Source organism: Lepidochelys olivacea (assembly GCF_965140295.1).
Source record: "Lepidochelys olivacea isolate rLepOli2 genome assembly, chromosome: 19".
Lineage (NCBI taxonomy): Eukaryota > Metazoa > Chordata > Testudines > Cheloniidae > Lepidochelys > Lepidochelys olivacea.
In genome coordinates this window covers 11,789,828-11,804,365 of record NC_140429.1, presented here as the reverse complement: position 1 = coordinate 11,804,365, position 14,538 = coordinate 11,789,828, and the positions used below count along the sequence as shown (strand labels likewise).

The 14,538-nt window shown below is 53.2% G+C and overlaps 1 protein-coding gene across 1 annotated transcript in view; it reads left to right on the top strand.

Moving 5' to 3' along the window:
- The window catches only part of ASAP3 (ArfGAP with SH3 domain, ankyrin repeat and PH domain 3), a 72,478-nt gene that overhangs the window by 27,233 nt on the left and 30,707 nt on the right, over window positions 1-14,538 (top strand). The window contains exons 4-6 of the mRNA XM_084652348.1: window positions 3,658-3,732; window positions 9,646-9,695; window positions 10,220-10,346. Of these exons, the coding sequence (XP_084508474.1) occupies window positions 3,658-3,732; window positions 9,646-9,695; window positions 10,220-10,346 (252 nt within the window). The remainder of the gene's footprint in view (window positions 1-3,657; window positions 3,733-9,645; window positions 9,696-10,219; window positions 10,347-14,538) is intronic.

Sequence of the window (14,538 nt, the reverse complement as noted above, 5' to 3'; positions counted from 1 at the left end):
CGTGGAGCCAGACTGGCCCCTCGGAAAGCTGGTCGCTTGGTGAAAGTGAGGTTATGAAATTGGGATGAGCGCTTTAGAGCCCCATAGTGGGTGGATGGGGCCATAGACTCCCCCCTTGCTCTTTGCAACGCAGCCCTGCCAGTGGCCCTCAATCCTGATCCCGAGCCCTGGGCACCCCCCCCCCCGACCCACACAGCTCTGGCCATGCCCTCACTCCCGACCCACAGCCCCCCTGCTATTCTAGCCCCTGGGCTTCCTCCCCCAACCCACATAAGTCTGGCCATGCCCCTCATTCCTGACCCGCAGCCCCCCTGCTATTGTAGCCCCTGGGCTTCCCTCCTCACCCCGACCCACACAGCTCTGGCCATACCCCTCGCTCTTGACTCTCAGCCCCCCATTCTAGGCCAGAGTCAAGTGTTTGGGGAGGGGTGAGTTGAGCCAGTGGAGCAGATTAAAGAGAAAAGTGCTGAAATAGGGTCATGGGGACCTTCCAGAAAAGCTGGACTATTCCTGGGCTCCAATCCAGGCCTGAGCCTGGGTGAGTGGGGTGGCAACCTGCAGCCATCCCAGCAGGTGTGTTCAGAGTTGCCCCCTGCCTCTGCGTGCTGCAGTCAGCCCCCCGGAGCCCAATGCTTTCAGGCTGCGTTCTGTGTGTGGGTCGCAGCTCTGGTCCCCGGCTGCATTCATTTACCTGGCTGGGCGTGTGCAGGCTTGTAACTTTCAGCAGTAAATCGTGTTTTCTCAGTGCAATGTATCCCGCTCCTTTCTCGATTCCTGGCAGTGTTTATGCCACCTCCACCCCTGGTCTCCCTGTAGTATTTCCTCTTCCCCGCTTTGCCTTGGAAAGCGACACAGATTCCACTGACTCAGTGAGCCAAGGCCTCTGGGTTTGCTTTAACTTTCTTTTTCTGCCAGTGTTTCTGCTTTCCCTCTCCCCCCATCCAAACCTTGGCCAATAGTTCCCCTCTCCTCCACGCTTCCCCGCCCCGAATACCACTTCATAATGAGGCGTGGTGGTTTAGTGGTTAGAGTAGGCAGGAATTGGGTGTCAGGACACCCGGGTTCCATTCCCATCTCTGAGAGGGAGAGTGACTGATATCATAGTTACAGTGTGGGATGGCTACTCGAGGGACCATTTCCCAGTTCCGCTGCTGGCTCTCTACAAACGTTCTCAAGTTGTGTTGGCTTTCTGTGCCTCAGTCGTCCCCCCCCAACAAACAAACATTTGTCTGGTTTCACAGTACTAGCCATGTTAGTCTGTATCCGCAAAAAAAAAAAAAAAGGAGGACTTGTGGCACCTTAGAAACTAGCAAATTTATGTGAGCATAAGCTTTCCTGAGCTACAGCTCACTTCATTGGATGCAACATTTGTCTGTCTCCCCGGGGGTTGTGAGGGTTAATTAGCATTTGTAAAGTGCTAAATGTCAAAGTGGGGGGAGATCAGTGGTGGCTATCTGAGAGGCGGGGGGGAAATCAGTGGTGCTATCCCAATAGGCCGGCATCACGTGTGACTCTTCGGTGAGGGTGCGAAAGGCACAGGCATTGGCATTAGGGCTGTGGGTAAGAACCCCCTCAGTCGTGGATCAGGCCCCGTTGTGCTAGGTGCTGTACAAACAGACGGTTCTGGTCCCAAAGATCTTAAAATCCTGGTTGTGTGAGCATCTCATAAACACTCAAGAGTTTATCCTCCCCCGAGGAAGTAGGGCAGGATTGCGATCCCTGTTTTACAGATGGGGAACTGAGGCACAGAGCATTCCAATGGCTTGGCCAAGATCACACACAGTCTGGGGACTAAGGAATTCATCCCAGATCTCCTGAGTCCAGGGCTCTAACCACTAGGCCATCCTCCCTCTGCAGCTGAGCCTCCTGGCTTGCAGTCAAAACGCAACATCAAGTGCGGAATGGTTGATGGCCTTTTGCGCCTGCCCCCCATCTCTGAGCTTCTGGAGGTTGCTGTCCTAATCCTCCCGTTTCCCCACCTGCACCCCTGGAAAACACCCCATGTGGGATCAGAGCTGTGGTTTCACGTTCCAACATGGATGTCCCCCCAGTCACATGAGAGATGCCAGTGAAGGATTCACAGGAACCCCAGTGATGGTTTGAAACTGCCCCTATTCCCCCTCCTGTCCCCCGAAACTCTTCTGGCTGCAGGGAGCTGGTGTCCCACTGGAAGCCTGTTCGGAGGGACGTTCCAGGTTCCTTCCGATGCTGGGAAGAGGCTTGTGTAGCAGTGCTGGCAGCTTCTCGCGCTCTCTGCTGCAGCATTTAATTTTGTGCCGCTCTCCTCCCCTGGAGAACTGCTTTGATCGTTGCCTTCGGGGTGGCATGGGGGTGGGAGGGGTGCTTGGACTAACCTCCCACTGACGTGGTTTGTGGTAACAGCCCCACATCAGACATCTTGCAGCCATCCCCAGCTAACCAGCTACATCTGGCACAAAGTGGGCCCTTCCCCCTCATCTTAACGGTTAAATCCATGCCAGCTCTCCCAGGTGGCCAGAACCTGCCTGGCTCCCTGGCTCTTAATACTTAGCAGGGATGGGACTTGCCTGACCTCTTTGATCCCGAAGCTGCAGGGTGCAGTGTACCCTGCCTGTGTCCAGTCCTGGGAGGAGGAGAAGAGGGCTGTTACGCTGTGGTCTGGTAGGGATGGTACTGGTTTCAGATTTGGGAGACCTGGCTCTGCCACTGACCTGCTGTGTGCTCTTGGGAAAGCCCCTTTGTTGCTCTGTGCCTCAGTTTCCCCACTTGCTCTTTTGTCTGACTGTTTAGATTGTGAGCAATTTGGGAAGGGACTGTCTGTTTCTCACTAAGTGTCTGTGCAGTACACCGCATAACAATGCCCTGATCTTCATAATGCCGAGAGGCCCCGATTGTAATACAAAGATTTCCTTTAAACCCACCGCTGCGGTGATGCCTCCAAAACACTGGTCTAAGGTCAGGCCGCTGGTGTGCTGTGAGGTAATCTGATGGTAATCCTCTTGCTGTTAGCCGGTGTTACTTCCTTGTCTGGCTGCCGTACTCCTCTGTTGTCTCTCCTGTTAGACCTGGCTGGTAAGCTCTTCAGGGCAGAGACCTTCTTTTCAATATATGTGTTTGGCATGGCTCTTATCTCTCATTGGGGCCTTCAATCACTGCTATGATACAACGAATGAATAGCCCAGAGCGATATTTTCTATTGTTAGTTGCAGTGTTCAGATGGCCTATGGAACAACCTGCCACAGGAAAGTTGTGCAGCCAAAGCCTCGTGGCTATGCTTTTTAAATACAGCCCACATACTGTCTCAACAAGAGGATGTCATTCCCCAGATTGACATGAAGGGAGCATCGTGCAGTGTGTCCACTAGTCTCCAGCTCCAGATTCACCAAGGGACATTTGCACTCCAGGACCCATCAGCAGGGGCGGTTCCTCTGTAGTCAGTCGCACACACCAACAGGCCCCTACCTAGCTTGAGTACCAGTTTTGTCTCCCTTGCTTACCAGGGGTCGCACCCTGCCTGGAACACACTCCAGCACCTGGGGGCACCTAGTGGCTAAATAAGGTACTGCTGGTAAACCAATTGTCCTATGGGTGCAGTGGCTGGGCAGCCGGTGCCGTTAAGGGCTGAGGGGCCTGCACCAGCCGCTTTGTAACCAGTCCTTGTTTTGCTGGATTTTCCAGGTGCAGAATCTGAACAACATCGTCTCCTTCCCCATGGAGAGCCTGCTAAAGGGGCAGCTGAAAGATGGCCGGCTGGTAAGATCCCACTCAGGTGGTGGGCACTTGATGTGTGGAGGTGCAAGATGGCAGGGGGGAACCCAGGAAGGAAGGCTGCCATTTAATGTTGCTGTGTCCTTGTCTGGGGTTGGCTCAGGATACGGACCCTGGACTTCAGGAAAGCAGACTTCGACTCCCTCAGGGAACGGATGGGTAGGATCCCCTGGGGGACTAACATGAAGGGGAAAGGAGTCCAGGAGAGCTGGCTGTATTTCAAGGAATCCCTGTTGAGGTTACAGGGACAAACCATCCCGATGTGTCGAAAGAATAGTAAGTATGGCAGGTGACCAGCTTGGCTTAACGGTGAAATCCTAGCAGATCTTAAGCATAAAAAAGAAGCTTACAAGAAGTGGAAGGTTAGACATATGACCAGGGAAGAGTATAAAAATATTGCTCGGGCATGTAGGAATGAAATTAGGAGGGCCAAATCGCACCTGGAGCTGCAGCTAGCGAGAGATGTTAAGAGTAACAAGAAGGGTTTCTTCAGGTATGTTGGCAACAAGAAGAAAGCCAAGGAAAGTGTGGGCCCCTTAATGAATGAGGGAGGCAACCTAGTGACGGAGGATGTGGAAAAAGCTAATGTACTCAATGCTTTTTTTGCCTCTGTCTTCACGAACAAGGTCAGCTCCCAGACTGCTGTGCTGGGCATCACAACATGGGGAATAGATGGCCAGCCCTCTGTGGAGAAAGAGGTGGTTAGGGACTATTTAGAAAAACTGAACGTGCACAAGTCCATGGGGCCGGATGAGTTGCATCCGAGAGTGCTAAAGGAACTGGCGGCTGTGATTGCAGAGCCACTGGCCATTATCTTTGAAAACTCGTGGCGAACGGGGGAAGTCCCGGATGACTGGAAAAAGGCAAATGTAGTGCCAATCTTTAAAAAAGGGAAGAAGGAGGATCCTGGGAACTACAGGCCAGTCAGCCTCACTTCAGTCCCCGGAAAAATCATGGAGCAGGTCCTCAAAGAATCAATCCTGAAGCACTTACATGAGAGGAAAGTGATCAGGAACAGTCAGCATGGATTCACCAAGGGAAGGTCATGCCTGACTAATCTAATCGCCTTTTATGATGAGATTACTGGTTCTGTGGATGAAGGGAAAGCAGTGGATGTATTGTTTCTTGACTTTAGCAAAGCTTTTGACACGGTCTCCCATAGTATTCTTGTCAGCAAGTTAAGGAAGTATGGGCTGGATGAATGCACTATAAGGTGGGTAGAAAGCTGGCTAGATTGTCGGGCTCAACGGGTCGTGATCAATGGCTCCATGTCTAGTTGGCAGCCGGTATCAAGTGGAGTGCCCCAAGGGTCGGTCCTGGGGCCGGTTTTATTCAATATCTTCATAAATGATCTGGAGGATGGTGTGGATTGCACTCTCAGCAAATTTGCGGATGATACTAAACTGGGAGGAGTGGTAGATACGCTGGAGGGCAGGGATAGGATACAGAAGGACCTAGACAAATTGGAGGATTGGGCCAAAAGAAATCTGATGAGGTTCAATAAGGATAACTGCAGGGTCCTGCACTTAGGACGGAAGAACCCAATGCACAGCTACAGACTAGGGACCGAATGGCTAGGCAGCAGTTCTGCGGAAAAGGACCTAGGGGTGACAGTGGACGAGAAGCTGGATATGAGCCAGCAGTGTGCCCTTGTTGCCAAGAAGGCCAATAGCATTTTGGGATGTATAAGTAGGGGCATAGCGAGCAGATCGAGGGACGTGATCGTCCCCCTCTATTCGACATTGGTGAGGCCTCATCTGGAGTACTGTGTCCAGTTTTGGGCCCCACGCTACAAGAAGGATGTGGATAAATTGGAGAGAGTCCAGCAAAGGGCAACAAAAATGATTAGGGGTCTGGAAAAACATGAGTTACGAGGAGAGGCTGAGGGAACTGGGATTGTTTAGTCTGTGGAAGAGAAGAATGAGGGGGGATTTGATAGCTGCTTTCAACTACCTGAGAGGTACTTCCAGAGAGGATGGTTCTAGACTATTCTCAATGGTGGAAGAGGACAGGACAAGGAGTAATGGTCTCAAGTTGCAGTGGGGGAGGTTTAGGTTGGATATTAGGAAAAACTTTTTCACTAGGAGGGTGGTGAAACACTGGAATGCGTTGCCTAGGGAGGTGGTGGAATCTCCTTCCTTAGAAGTTTTTAAGGTCAGGCTTGACAAAGCCCTGGCTGGGATGATTTAATTGGGGATGGGTCCTGCTTTTGAGCAGGGGGTTGGACTAGATGACCTCCTGAGGTCCCTTCCAACCCTGATATTCTATGATTCTTGTGTGTCCAACTCCTTGCCAGGAGTGGGTCCTTCCACCTATGGTAGATGGCTCCCCTGTGTTTCCTCCTTGATTGAGTGCAGCACCTCTGTGAGGCTCTGCAATGGCTCATGCTCATACCCACTGCGTTCGGGCAGTCTCCTGAGACCCACGGGAGACGGGCTGCCCTGCTACAGATCTCGGGAGTCAGGAAGGGAAAGCCCTGACCTTCCTTAGCTCCCTGTTCCTGTTACAACACACTGTGTAGACATCTGCTGGGGTGAGGACATGGACAGTTCAGAGTTGCTCCCTGGTGGTGTTGAGCACCCCAGGATCTGAGGTTGGGAGATGCCTTGGCTATTGTTGCTTATTCATTGCCAAAGGCTTTTATGGACTGCTCAGAGCAGCCCTCCACACTGGAGCGCCCTGCCTTCCCCCGACCAAAGGAGCAGGGTTCCCATCACAGCCAAAGCACTTTCCTTCCGCACCTTGATCACAGCAAGGAGACAGAGCTGCCTAGCAAGTCACATGGCCCTCCGGCCACAGCCAGTCCTGCAGCAGGGCCCGCAGTGACCAGACCAAAGAGCATCTCCTGGGAGTTGCGTTAGTAATCTTCTTGTGTGGCTTATAAGTGCCCGGAGGTCCCAGCTGAGAGCTGGGACCGTTGTGCTCGGAGCTGCACAGACATGGGGTGAGAGACCGGCTCTGCCTCAGAGAGCCGATGGGGTAACTAGAGCAGCCTGGTCTCTGTTTTGGTTGGGGAAGCTGAAGCACGGAGCAATCAAAAGGTGGCCAAGGTCATACAGGGAGCCTGTGGCAGAGGCAGGGATTGGACCCAAGTCCAGGGCCTCCCCCAAGAGATGATCCTTCCCCCCAAAGCAACCTCTTAACTCTGCTTTGGGCCAGACTCGACCAGCAGCAGAGTTTGTCCCTTCTCCTGTAAGGGCCTCTCCCCGGCTGGCAGGTGTTACGGGGCTAAAGCCTTTGAGGGGCTGTTACTCTCTCCAGTTCCAGCTCCTAGCAGGCCCCAGTCTGCTAATACCTGGGGAACACGAGACATGTCTTCCTGTGCCCTGGGAACCTGTCACCCTGTGCCTGTCATGAGGGGATCCTGGAGGCCAGTCCTGCACCGGCGTTCTCTGGAGGGCAGCTCAGAGCTGTGGCTGAAGCAGCTGCAGCCCTCGGGCATGTTGCGAATGTCCCCCGGGGTTGGGCAGATCTGGGTGCCGCTGACATGTCTAGTGTCTTGCATGCCTGGCTCAAGCGGGGTGGTCTGGGTGTGCACAGCCTTCTCCCCGGGGGGGCAGGGTTAGGGGGTTCAGGGAGGGGCCTAGGGGAAGAAATAAGGCTGGCAAAATGGTAACCGCAACTCCCTCCCCCATCCCTGGCTCTCTGGTCCCATCTCCTTGGCGCCTCCCGAGCTGCGCCCTGAGAGAGCCTGCCAAATGGGTCCCTCTGGACTGGGGACTCTGGCTCTTGTCTCCTGTAGCGTGAAAAGCTGGTTGTCCCTCAACAAACCACTTCTCCCCTGACCCACCACGTTTTCCCATCCATCCCTGCCTTTGCCTTCCGCTGCTGGCTAGAACTGGCCCCAAGAGCTGAGACTCACATGGGTCTTTCTGCAGGTTCCGCCTCTGCCTTGTGATCTGATTAAAGCGTCTCCCTTCACATAGCAGGGCTTGTGATGTGGCACCGGGAAGCAGATGTGCCCTTCGGGGTGACCCGGTCTGTACCTGGTGGTGGGGTGGGGCTGAGGACCCAACAATCTTCTTCCTCCCCATCCCTTGGGGTAGGGGACTAAGAATACCAGGCAGTCTCTTCTGCCACCTGATCGGTGGGGGTGTAGAGCAGGGGGGGCTGTCCCTTCCTCTGTCCCCCCTGACCTGACTCCGGTGGGGGTGGAGTGGCCTCGGGGCTGCAGCGCTGCTGGGTCATGCTTCCACATCTGTGCTCTGCTAGAGTCAGAAGTGTGTGGGGAGCCCAGGACCACAGTGGTGGTGGGGACAGCAGGCCGGGATGGAGGTGAATGGATGGGACTGTGTGTGATGTTGCACTCCATATGCTTTATAAAAATATGTGTTTAAGTGTGAATATGATGTAACTTTATGTGAAAGGTCTCTCAGTAGTCTCAGAGACCCCCTTGGGACTGTCCCCTGACATGCTGAATTTACCTCTGAACCCGTTTTCCCTGCCAGCTTGGGACTCCAGAACCCTGCCTTGTTGAGCCAGACACTCTAGCCTGCTGCAACACACACCCAGGTCTGGTCCACATGCCCCAAAGCTTCAGAGTTTAACCAAAAACTGCTCAGCAGGTCACCTATCTCCAGCACCCAGACACCCAGCTCCCAATGGGGTCCAAACCCCAAATAAATCCGTTTTGCTCTGTATAGAGTGTATACAGGGTAAACCCATAAATTGTCTGCCCTCTATAACACTGATAGAGAGAGATGCACAGCTATTTGCGCCCCGAGGTATTAGTCACTTACTCTGGGTTTATTAATAAACAAAAGTGATATTTTATTAAGTATAAAAGTAGGATTTAAATGGTTTCAAGTAATAACAGACGGAACAAAGTAAGTTACCAAGTAAAATAAAACAAAACATGCAAGTTTAAGCTTAATACATTAAGAAACTGATTACAGGTAAATTTCACCCTCAGAGCTGTTCCAATAAGTTTATTTCACAGACTAGACTCCTTCCTAGTCTGGGCCCAATCCTTTCCCTTGGTACAGTTCTTGTTAGTTCCAGCAGGCATCTTAGGTGAAAAGCAGGGGCTTTCTCATGACTGGGACCCCCTTTGTTCTGTTCCACCCCCTTTTATATCTTTGGCACAAGGCAGGAATCTTTTGTCTCTCTGGGTTTCCACCCCTCCTTCTAAATGGAAAAGCATCAGGTTTAAGATGGATTCCAGTATCCTGTGACATGGTCACATGTCCTGTGATACCCCCTCCATTCTTCCAGGGCTGGCCCGCAGGTACACAGGAAGGCCTGCAGGTAAATAAATCATTTCAAACCAATTGCTCTAGTCAATGGGAGCCATCAAGATTCTAAACCAACATTAATGGCCCACACTTTGCATAATTACAGTAGGACCTCAGAGTTATGCTACTTATTCCTAGTTTCAGGTACAAGAATGATACATTCATACAAATAGGATGACCACACTCGGTAGATTATAAGCTTTGTAATAAGAAAAGGAGTACTTGTGGCACCTTAGAGACTAACCAATTTATTAGAGCATAAGCTTTCGTGAGCTACAGCTCACTTCATCAGATGCATATCGTGGAAACTGCAGCAGGCTTTATATATACACAGAGAATACAGACTAACACGGCTGTTACTCTGAAGCTTTGTAATGATACCTTACAACAGACCTTTTGCATAAAGCATATTCCGATTACATCATACTCACGCTTATAAACATATTTTTATAAAGCATCTGGAGTGCAACGTCACACTGTGTATAGAGAGCCTAACCCAAGAATAGCAAAGGATGCGCAGTGCTGTCCAGCCCTGCTCTGCATTGGCAGGAGGGGGAGATAGGCCTGCTCTGTGCCCGCCTGCCCTTTTCCTTGGCAAGTAGGATTGGTCCCTGACTTTCCTGAGGCGCTGCCCTCGCTAATTGCTGCTCCCTCTGTGTTGCAGGATTACAAGAAGCAGATTGAGAAGGCCTGGAAGGATTATGAGACTAAAGTGTAAGTAGTCGCGTTGCCTCTGGCAGGAACAGGCTGATCCTCCTCCTCTAAACAAAGGGGTTTTGTGTGGGGGCTGCAGCTTGGGAGGTGGCCGGATCCTGTCAGCAAACGAGGTCACCGGCTGTAAATTGCAGGCTCCCGACTGGCCAGGCTCCAGCATAAGTCGCTGGTTAATGCCATCTGGGTGTTGAGCACTAAAAGGAGATTGGGGAAGGAGAGCTGGCTTGGGGGAATCTCCTGGCTCCTCCAGCCCCTCCTAGCAGGAGGCGCTGTAGAGAATGATCCTGCATCTTGGCGGGGGTTAGACTAGATGACCCTTGCTGTCCCTTCTAACCCCGTGGTTCTATGATGGGGCTGTATGGACCAGTGCAGGAGAGTTGGCTGAGGGGGAAGCTCAGAGTTTTGCCTCTCCCAGTGGGTGCCTCTCCCAGTTGGGTCTTGCCAACAAGAACTTGGGAGTAATCCAAGAGCACAGGAGGTTGGTTCGGTCTTGACTCTTGCCTCTGGCTGTCCTGTCTCCGCAGAGCAAAGATCGAAAAGGAGAAGGAGCGAGCCCGGATAGCGGGTGTCATCCAGGCGGAGCCGTCACCAGCGGAAATCGCCGAGGAGACACACAAGGAGCGCCGGATGTTCCAGCTTCAGATGTGCGAGGTGATGGGCCTTTCCGTGCTGGAGAACGGAGCTGGGGAGGGCAGTAGGGCCTGGAGCAGCCGTGGGTGCTTTTATCCGGTGAAGCTGGGGGTTCTGAGGCTCTCTACACTCCTGTGGTTCCCATGATATCTGATCCCTTCACGCACAGTATGTCACTGCCTTGTCAGGACGGGAAGGATCAGTTAGGATGGGGAGTTGAGGTGTGCAGAGACTTGCCCGCAGTCTCAATCAGGGAGTCTGTGGCAGGACCAGGAATTGAACCCAGCCCTCCTAATCCCAGTCCACTGCCTTAATCACTGGGCCATCCTTCCTTAGCTCTAGCCAGGGCACTTTCTGGTGGAAGAACCCAGTGATCTGTAGAAAAAAATCAAAGCGGACGAAGGAGTAAATCGGCCGTCGGTTACCCTACCCAGCAGCCATTGTTGCTTGGATACTTCAGGGATGGGTGCTGGAGAAATATGCCAAGGGATCAACTCCTGCATGTCAGGGTGTGTGGGGCAAGGAGGGCTTAGGGCCATGTCTCTCTTAGAACAGGGATATGCTCCTTGTCTGCATTCCTCTGCAACAGCCGCTCCACCCCCCTGCGCCCTGCTAGCCCGCACCTCTCAACCTGCCTCCTGTCTGCCAGCCTTGCTAGGCCTTGTGCCTGCCCTGCCTTGCCTGTATCCAGGCCACTGGCTAAAATTCGTGTCCCTCCCCTGGTTCCCAGCCATGGGGACCTGGTAGCAGGGAGTGCTAGGAAAACAGGCCGAGGGCATGAATGGGCAGGTTCCCATCTCTTCCCTCCTCCCAACCATCATCCCTGCTGCTGGGGGCTCCTTCTCCCCCACCTCCACCCCCTTGGCCTAAGTGCTGGAGCGCCCCATCCTGGCCATGGGTTAGGGAGCCTCACGGCTTCCTGTCTGAGTATGGAGCCCCTTGAGCCCAGTCCCCTGGGCCCTGGCCTGCCCTTCACAGTGCAAGGTGAGTACAGCCCAGCTGTGGGCAATATCCCAATCTCTCTGACACTCAAAACTCCCTCCTGCTGCTTGGGGCGCCCCTCCACCCCCAGTGGTCTCCAGCCAGCGCTAGGAATCTGCCTTGACCTGACTCTCTAACACCTTTAGATCTGGCGTGTGTCTCGAAGCTTAGTGCCAGCCCCATTTCGCTCTGGGTGCGGAGGGCCACCTCTGCTTGAGTTGCTATCATGGTCTTCCCCTTGCAAAGCCCATGGCAAGCTGAGTTGCTTCCCGTTCACTTTGTCCCACAGCAGGGACTGTTTGCAAGAAAGAAAAAAAAAATCTCATTGGGGCCAGACCCTCCCCAGAACTCAGGGCCAGGTGTTTGACTGGGGATCTTTGCGCTTCTCTCTGGGAAGATGTCCTACGCACCAATAGCCACACGGCTGTGTCCCAGCTGTTCCTACGACTGCGCACGGTATCTGCAAAGCTGGAGTTAGTGCTGCTGACGACTAGCTCGGCATCTCAGGAGCTGCTTGCACGGCCCGGGGCCAAGTTTGTGCTCAAGCTTGTGAAGCCCGCACAAATGCAATTGTGTGCTATTTTTGGGGGGCATGTGTGGATCTGTCGTTTTGCAGGTCCTGGCCAGTCTGTGAGGAAAAGCCAGAAATCGGGTGAGAGCAAGAGATTCCTGCTCCAGGGGGGTGGAAGAGCCAGGGGAAATCCCAGGAGTGATTTACCAAGAGGGGAGGATTTCAGCTTTGTGCAATAACACTTTGCATGTCTGCATTGCTGTTCATTGGCGTTGGAAGCAAATGTTAGTGAGTCAAGCCTCAAACCGGCCCTGCCAGCTTGGCGATCACGATTATCCCAGTCTAACAGGTGAGCAAACCAGGTTACGCAGCCGGTAAGCGGTGGAACCCAGGATTCCTGCTGCCTACTCCCCTGCTTTAACTACTAGTCAGTATTGCCCTCCTGGAAACAAGAAAGGAACCCAGGAGTCCTGACTTCCTAATCCCTGCTCCAACCACTAGAGCCACACCCCTCCTAGATCTGGGAACAGCACACAGGAGTCCCTATCCACGAGACAACATCCTCACAGAGGACAGGTCTGAAGAAAAGTGCACCTTAGGGAATGGTCCATGGTTAGTGTTTGCACCTGGAGCGGGTCTCCAACGAGCTTCAGCTGCCATAGCCAGAACTGAGTGTCAGGCTGTGGCTGCGGAGTGGGCCGCCCATGTGGCCAAATCCTGGCAGGGCTGGAGAGTGGAGGGGAGGATCTTGCGAGCTGCTGATGGGGCTGAGGGGAAAGTGAAAGAGCCATGGAGCGGTGGCAGCTTGCATTCCTTGTTGTGGTTTTGGGCTACGTGGAGGGCTGGAGCTCTGGGGGGTGAGCCAGGGACTGAGTCATCCCTTTGAATAGCTTCACTGTTAAATAAATAACAGCACATGGAAACACTCAGTGTTCGCAGTGCAGCCGCAGGGAGGGGCTTTGTTCCAGGGGCTGCAGTGGAAAAAGAGAGAAGATGCATGCACGGGATCTCACAGCCGACCCCCCCACCCCCACGCCCCGCCCAGTGCGGTGCGGTGCTCCCCCCGTGTACCTGCTGTGCTACATTAGGGCTATTTGATTTCACCCTCGGCTCCGTGCTCAGTTCTATCCCTGGGCGGGTTTAGGACCTGTTCCCCTCAGTCTATCTCATACCCTTGGGAGTACCAAAACCAAGGAATCTCCGCTCCTGGTTAGCTGTACAGGGTCTGACACGTAGCCGGGCAGTCCCCATTCCAGTCTGAACCTGTATGTGGTTTTTCTGGCCAGTATTTTATAAGTCCTCGGTGGCCAAATGTTCCGGTGTTGGCACCCAGTTTGCTTGGGGGATGGATTGAGAGCGTGGGGCCAGGATCCATGGAACCCGCGCCTCCCCACCCCCGCCCCAGCAGCGTGCATTGCAAGTGCTGGCAGTTCCGAGTCATGTGCCTCCAGCCACGGCCTGTTCTTCCTTTTGGGAGGTGTCACGGTCTGGGGACAAGGAGGGGAAAATGGCACATGCCCATGACTGCATTTCCCCCCCCCCCGCACCATCTTTGGGGTCTGTCTGGGGAGTGATCAGCTCCAGACCACCTGGTGATCGCTGACCCGCTGTTTGTGACCAGGGCATGCTCTGACAGCAGCTGCTGCATCCCCAGGCTCCTGCTTTCATCAAAGAATTCATTTAACCTCACAAGGCAGGGAAGTATAATTTCTGCTTTGTGGAGGGGGAAACTGAGGCACAGAGAGGTGAAGTAATTTGCCCAAGGTCTCCCAGGGAGTTGGTGGCAGAGCCAAGAATAGACACTCCCCCTCCCCCTAGGAGTCCTGCCTCCTCTTGCTCTAATCACTAGACACACCACTCCCTTCTCAGAGCCAGAAAGAGAATCCAGGAGTCCCAATCTTCTCCTCTGACCACTCGACAGCAGTACTGCCCATTAAAGCTATATTCCCTCTTTATCTCTCGTTCACCCCCACCCTACCTCGAACAAAGGCTCTCTATAGCTCTGCTTTGGCCCATTACACCAATCCTCCATGCCCCCTTTTCTGGGCTCACGACACATTTCTCCAGCTGTGCTCCTGGCAAGGACGGAGAAATAAAAATCTCCCCGTCCTTACCTGACTGTAATGCTCTACTCTGCCGCTGTCTTGGAGACGGTATAAAAAGAGAATCCAGCTCATCACACAACCCTTTCCCCCTGGCCTCCTCATGCTCCTTGCCTCCAAAATACATGTACACAGGAGCTTCCTAATAAGAGCCACCTTAACCCCTTCGCTGCTGCCTCGTCTTCCAGGGGCATGAACCGAACCAAGCCCAACGCCGGCTTTGCTGTTGCAACACTGTGCTACTTAGAAAAAGGCCAATGAACCCAAGAGCTCTGCTGGATTCTAAAAAGGATTGAACATTTATATGGACAATGAGACCACCCAGAGTGTGATGAGGATTTAAATCCTCATGCTTCAGGGCATAGGCCAACTTCTAACTAATCAGGGTCAGGAAGAAACCCCCCTTGGGGGGCAGGTTATTCATGATCTACAGGGTTTCTTGCTCCTCCTTCTGATGCTGCTGGTCACTGCTGGAGACAGGATATTGGGTTAAATGGACCCCAGTTTGATCCACTGTGGCCATTTCTATGAGAAAATAAAATTGGAGTGGAAGAAATTCATCATCAGCCCAATGCTGAGAGCCACTGACAGCTGCGTTAGCTGAAAATGGGATTGTGCC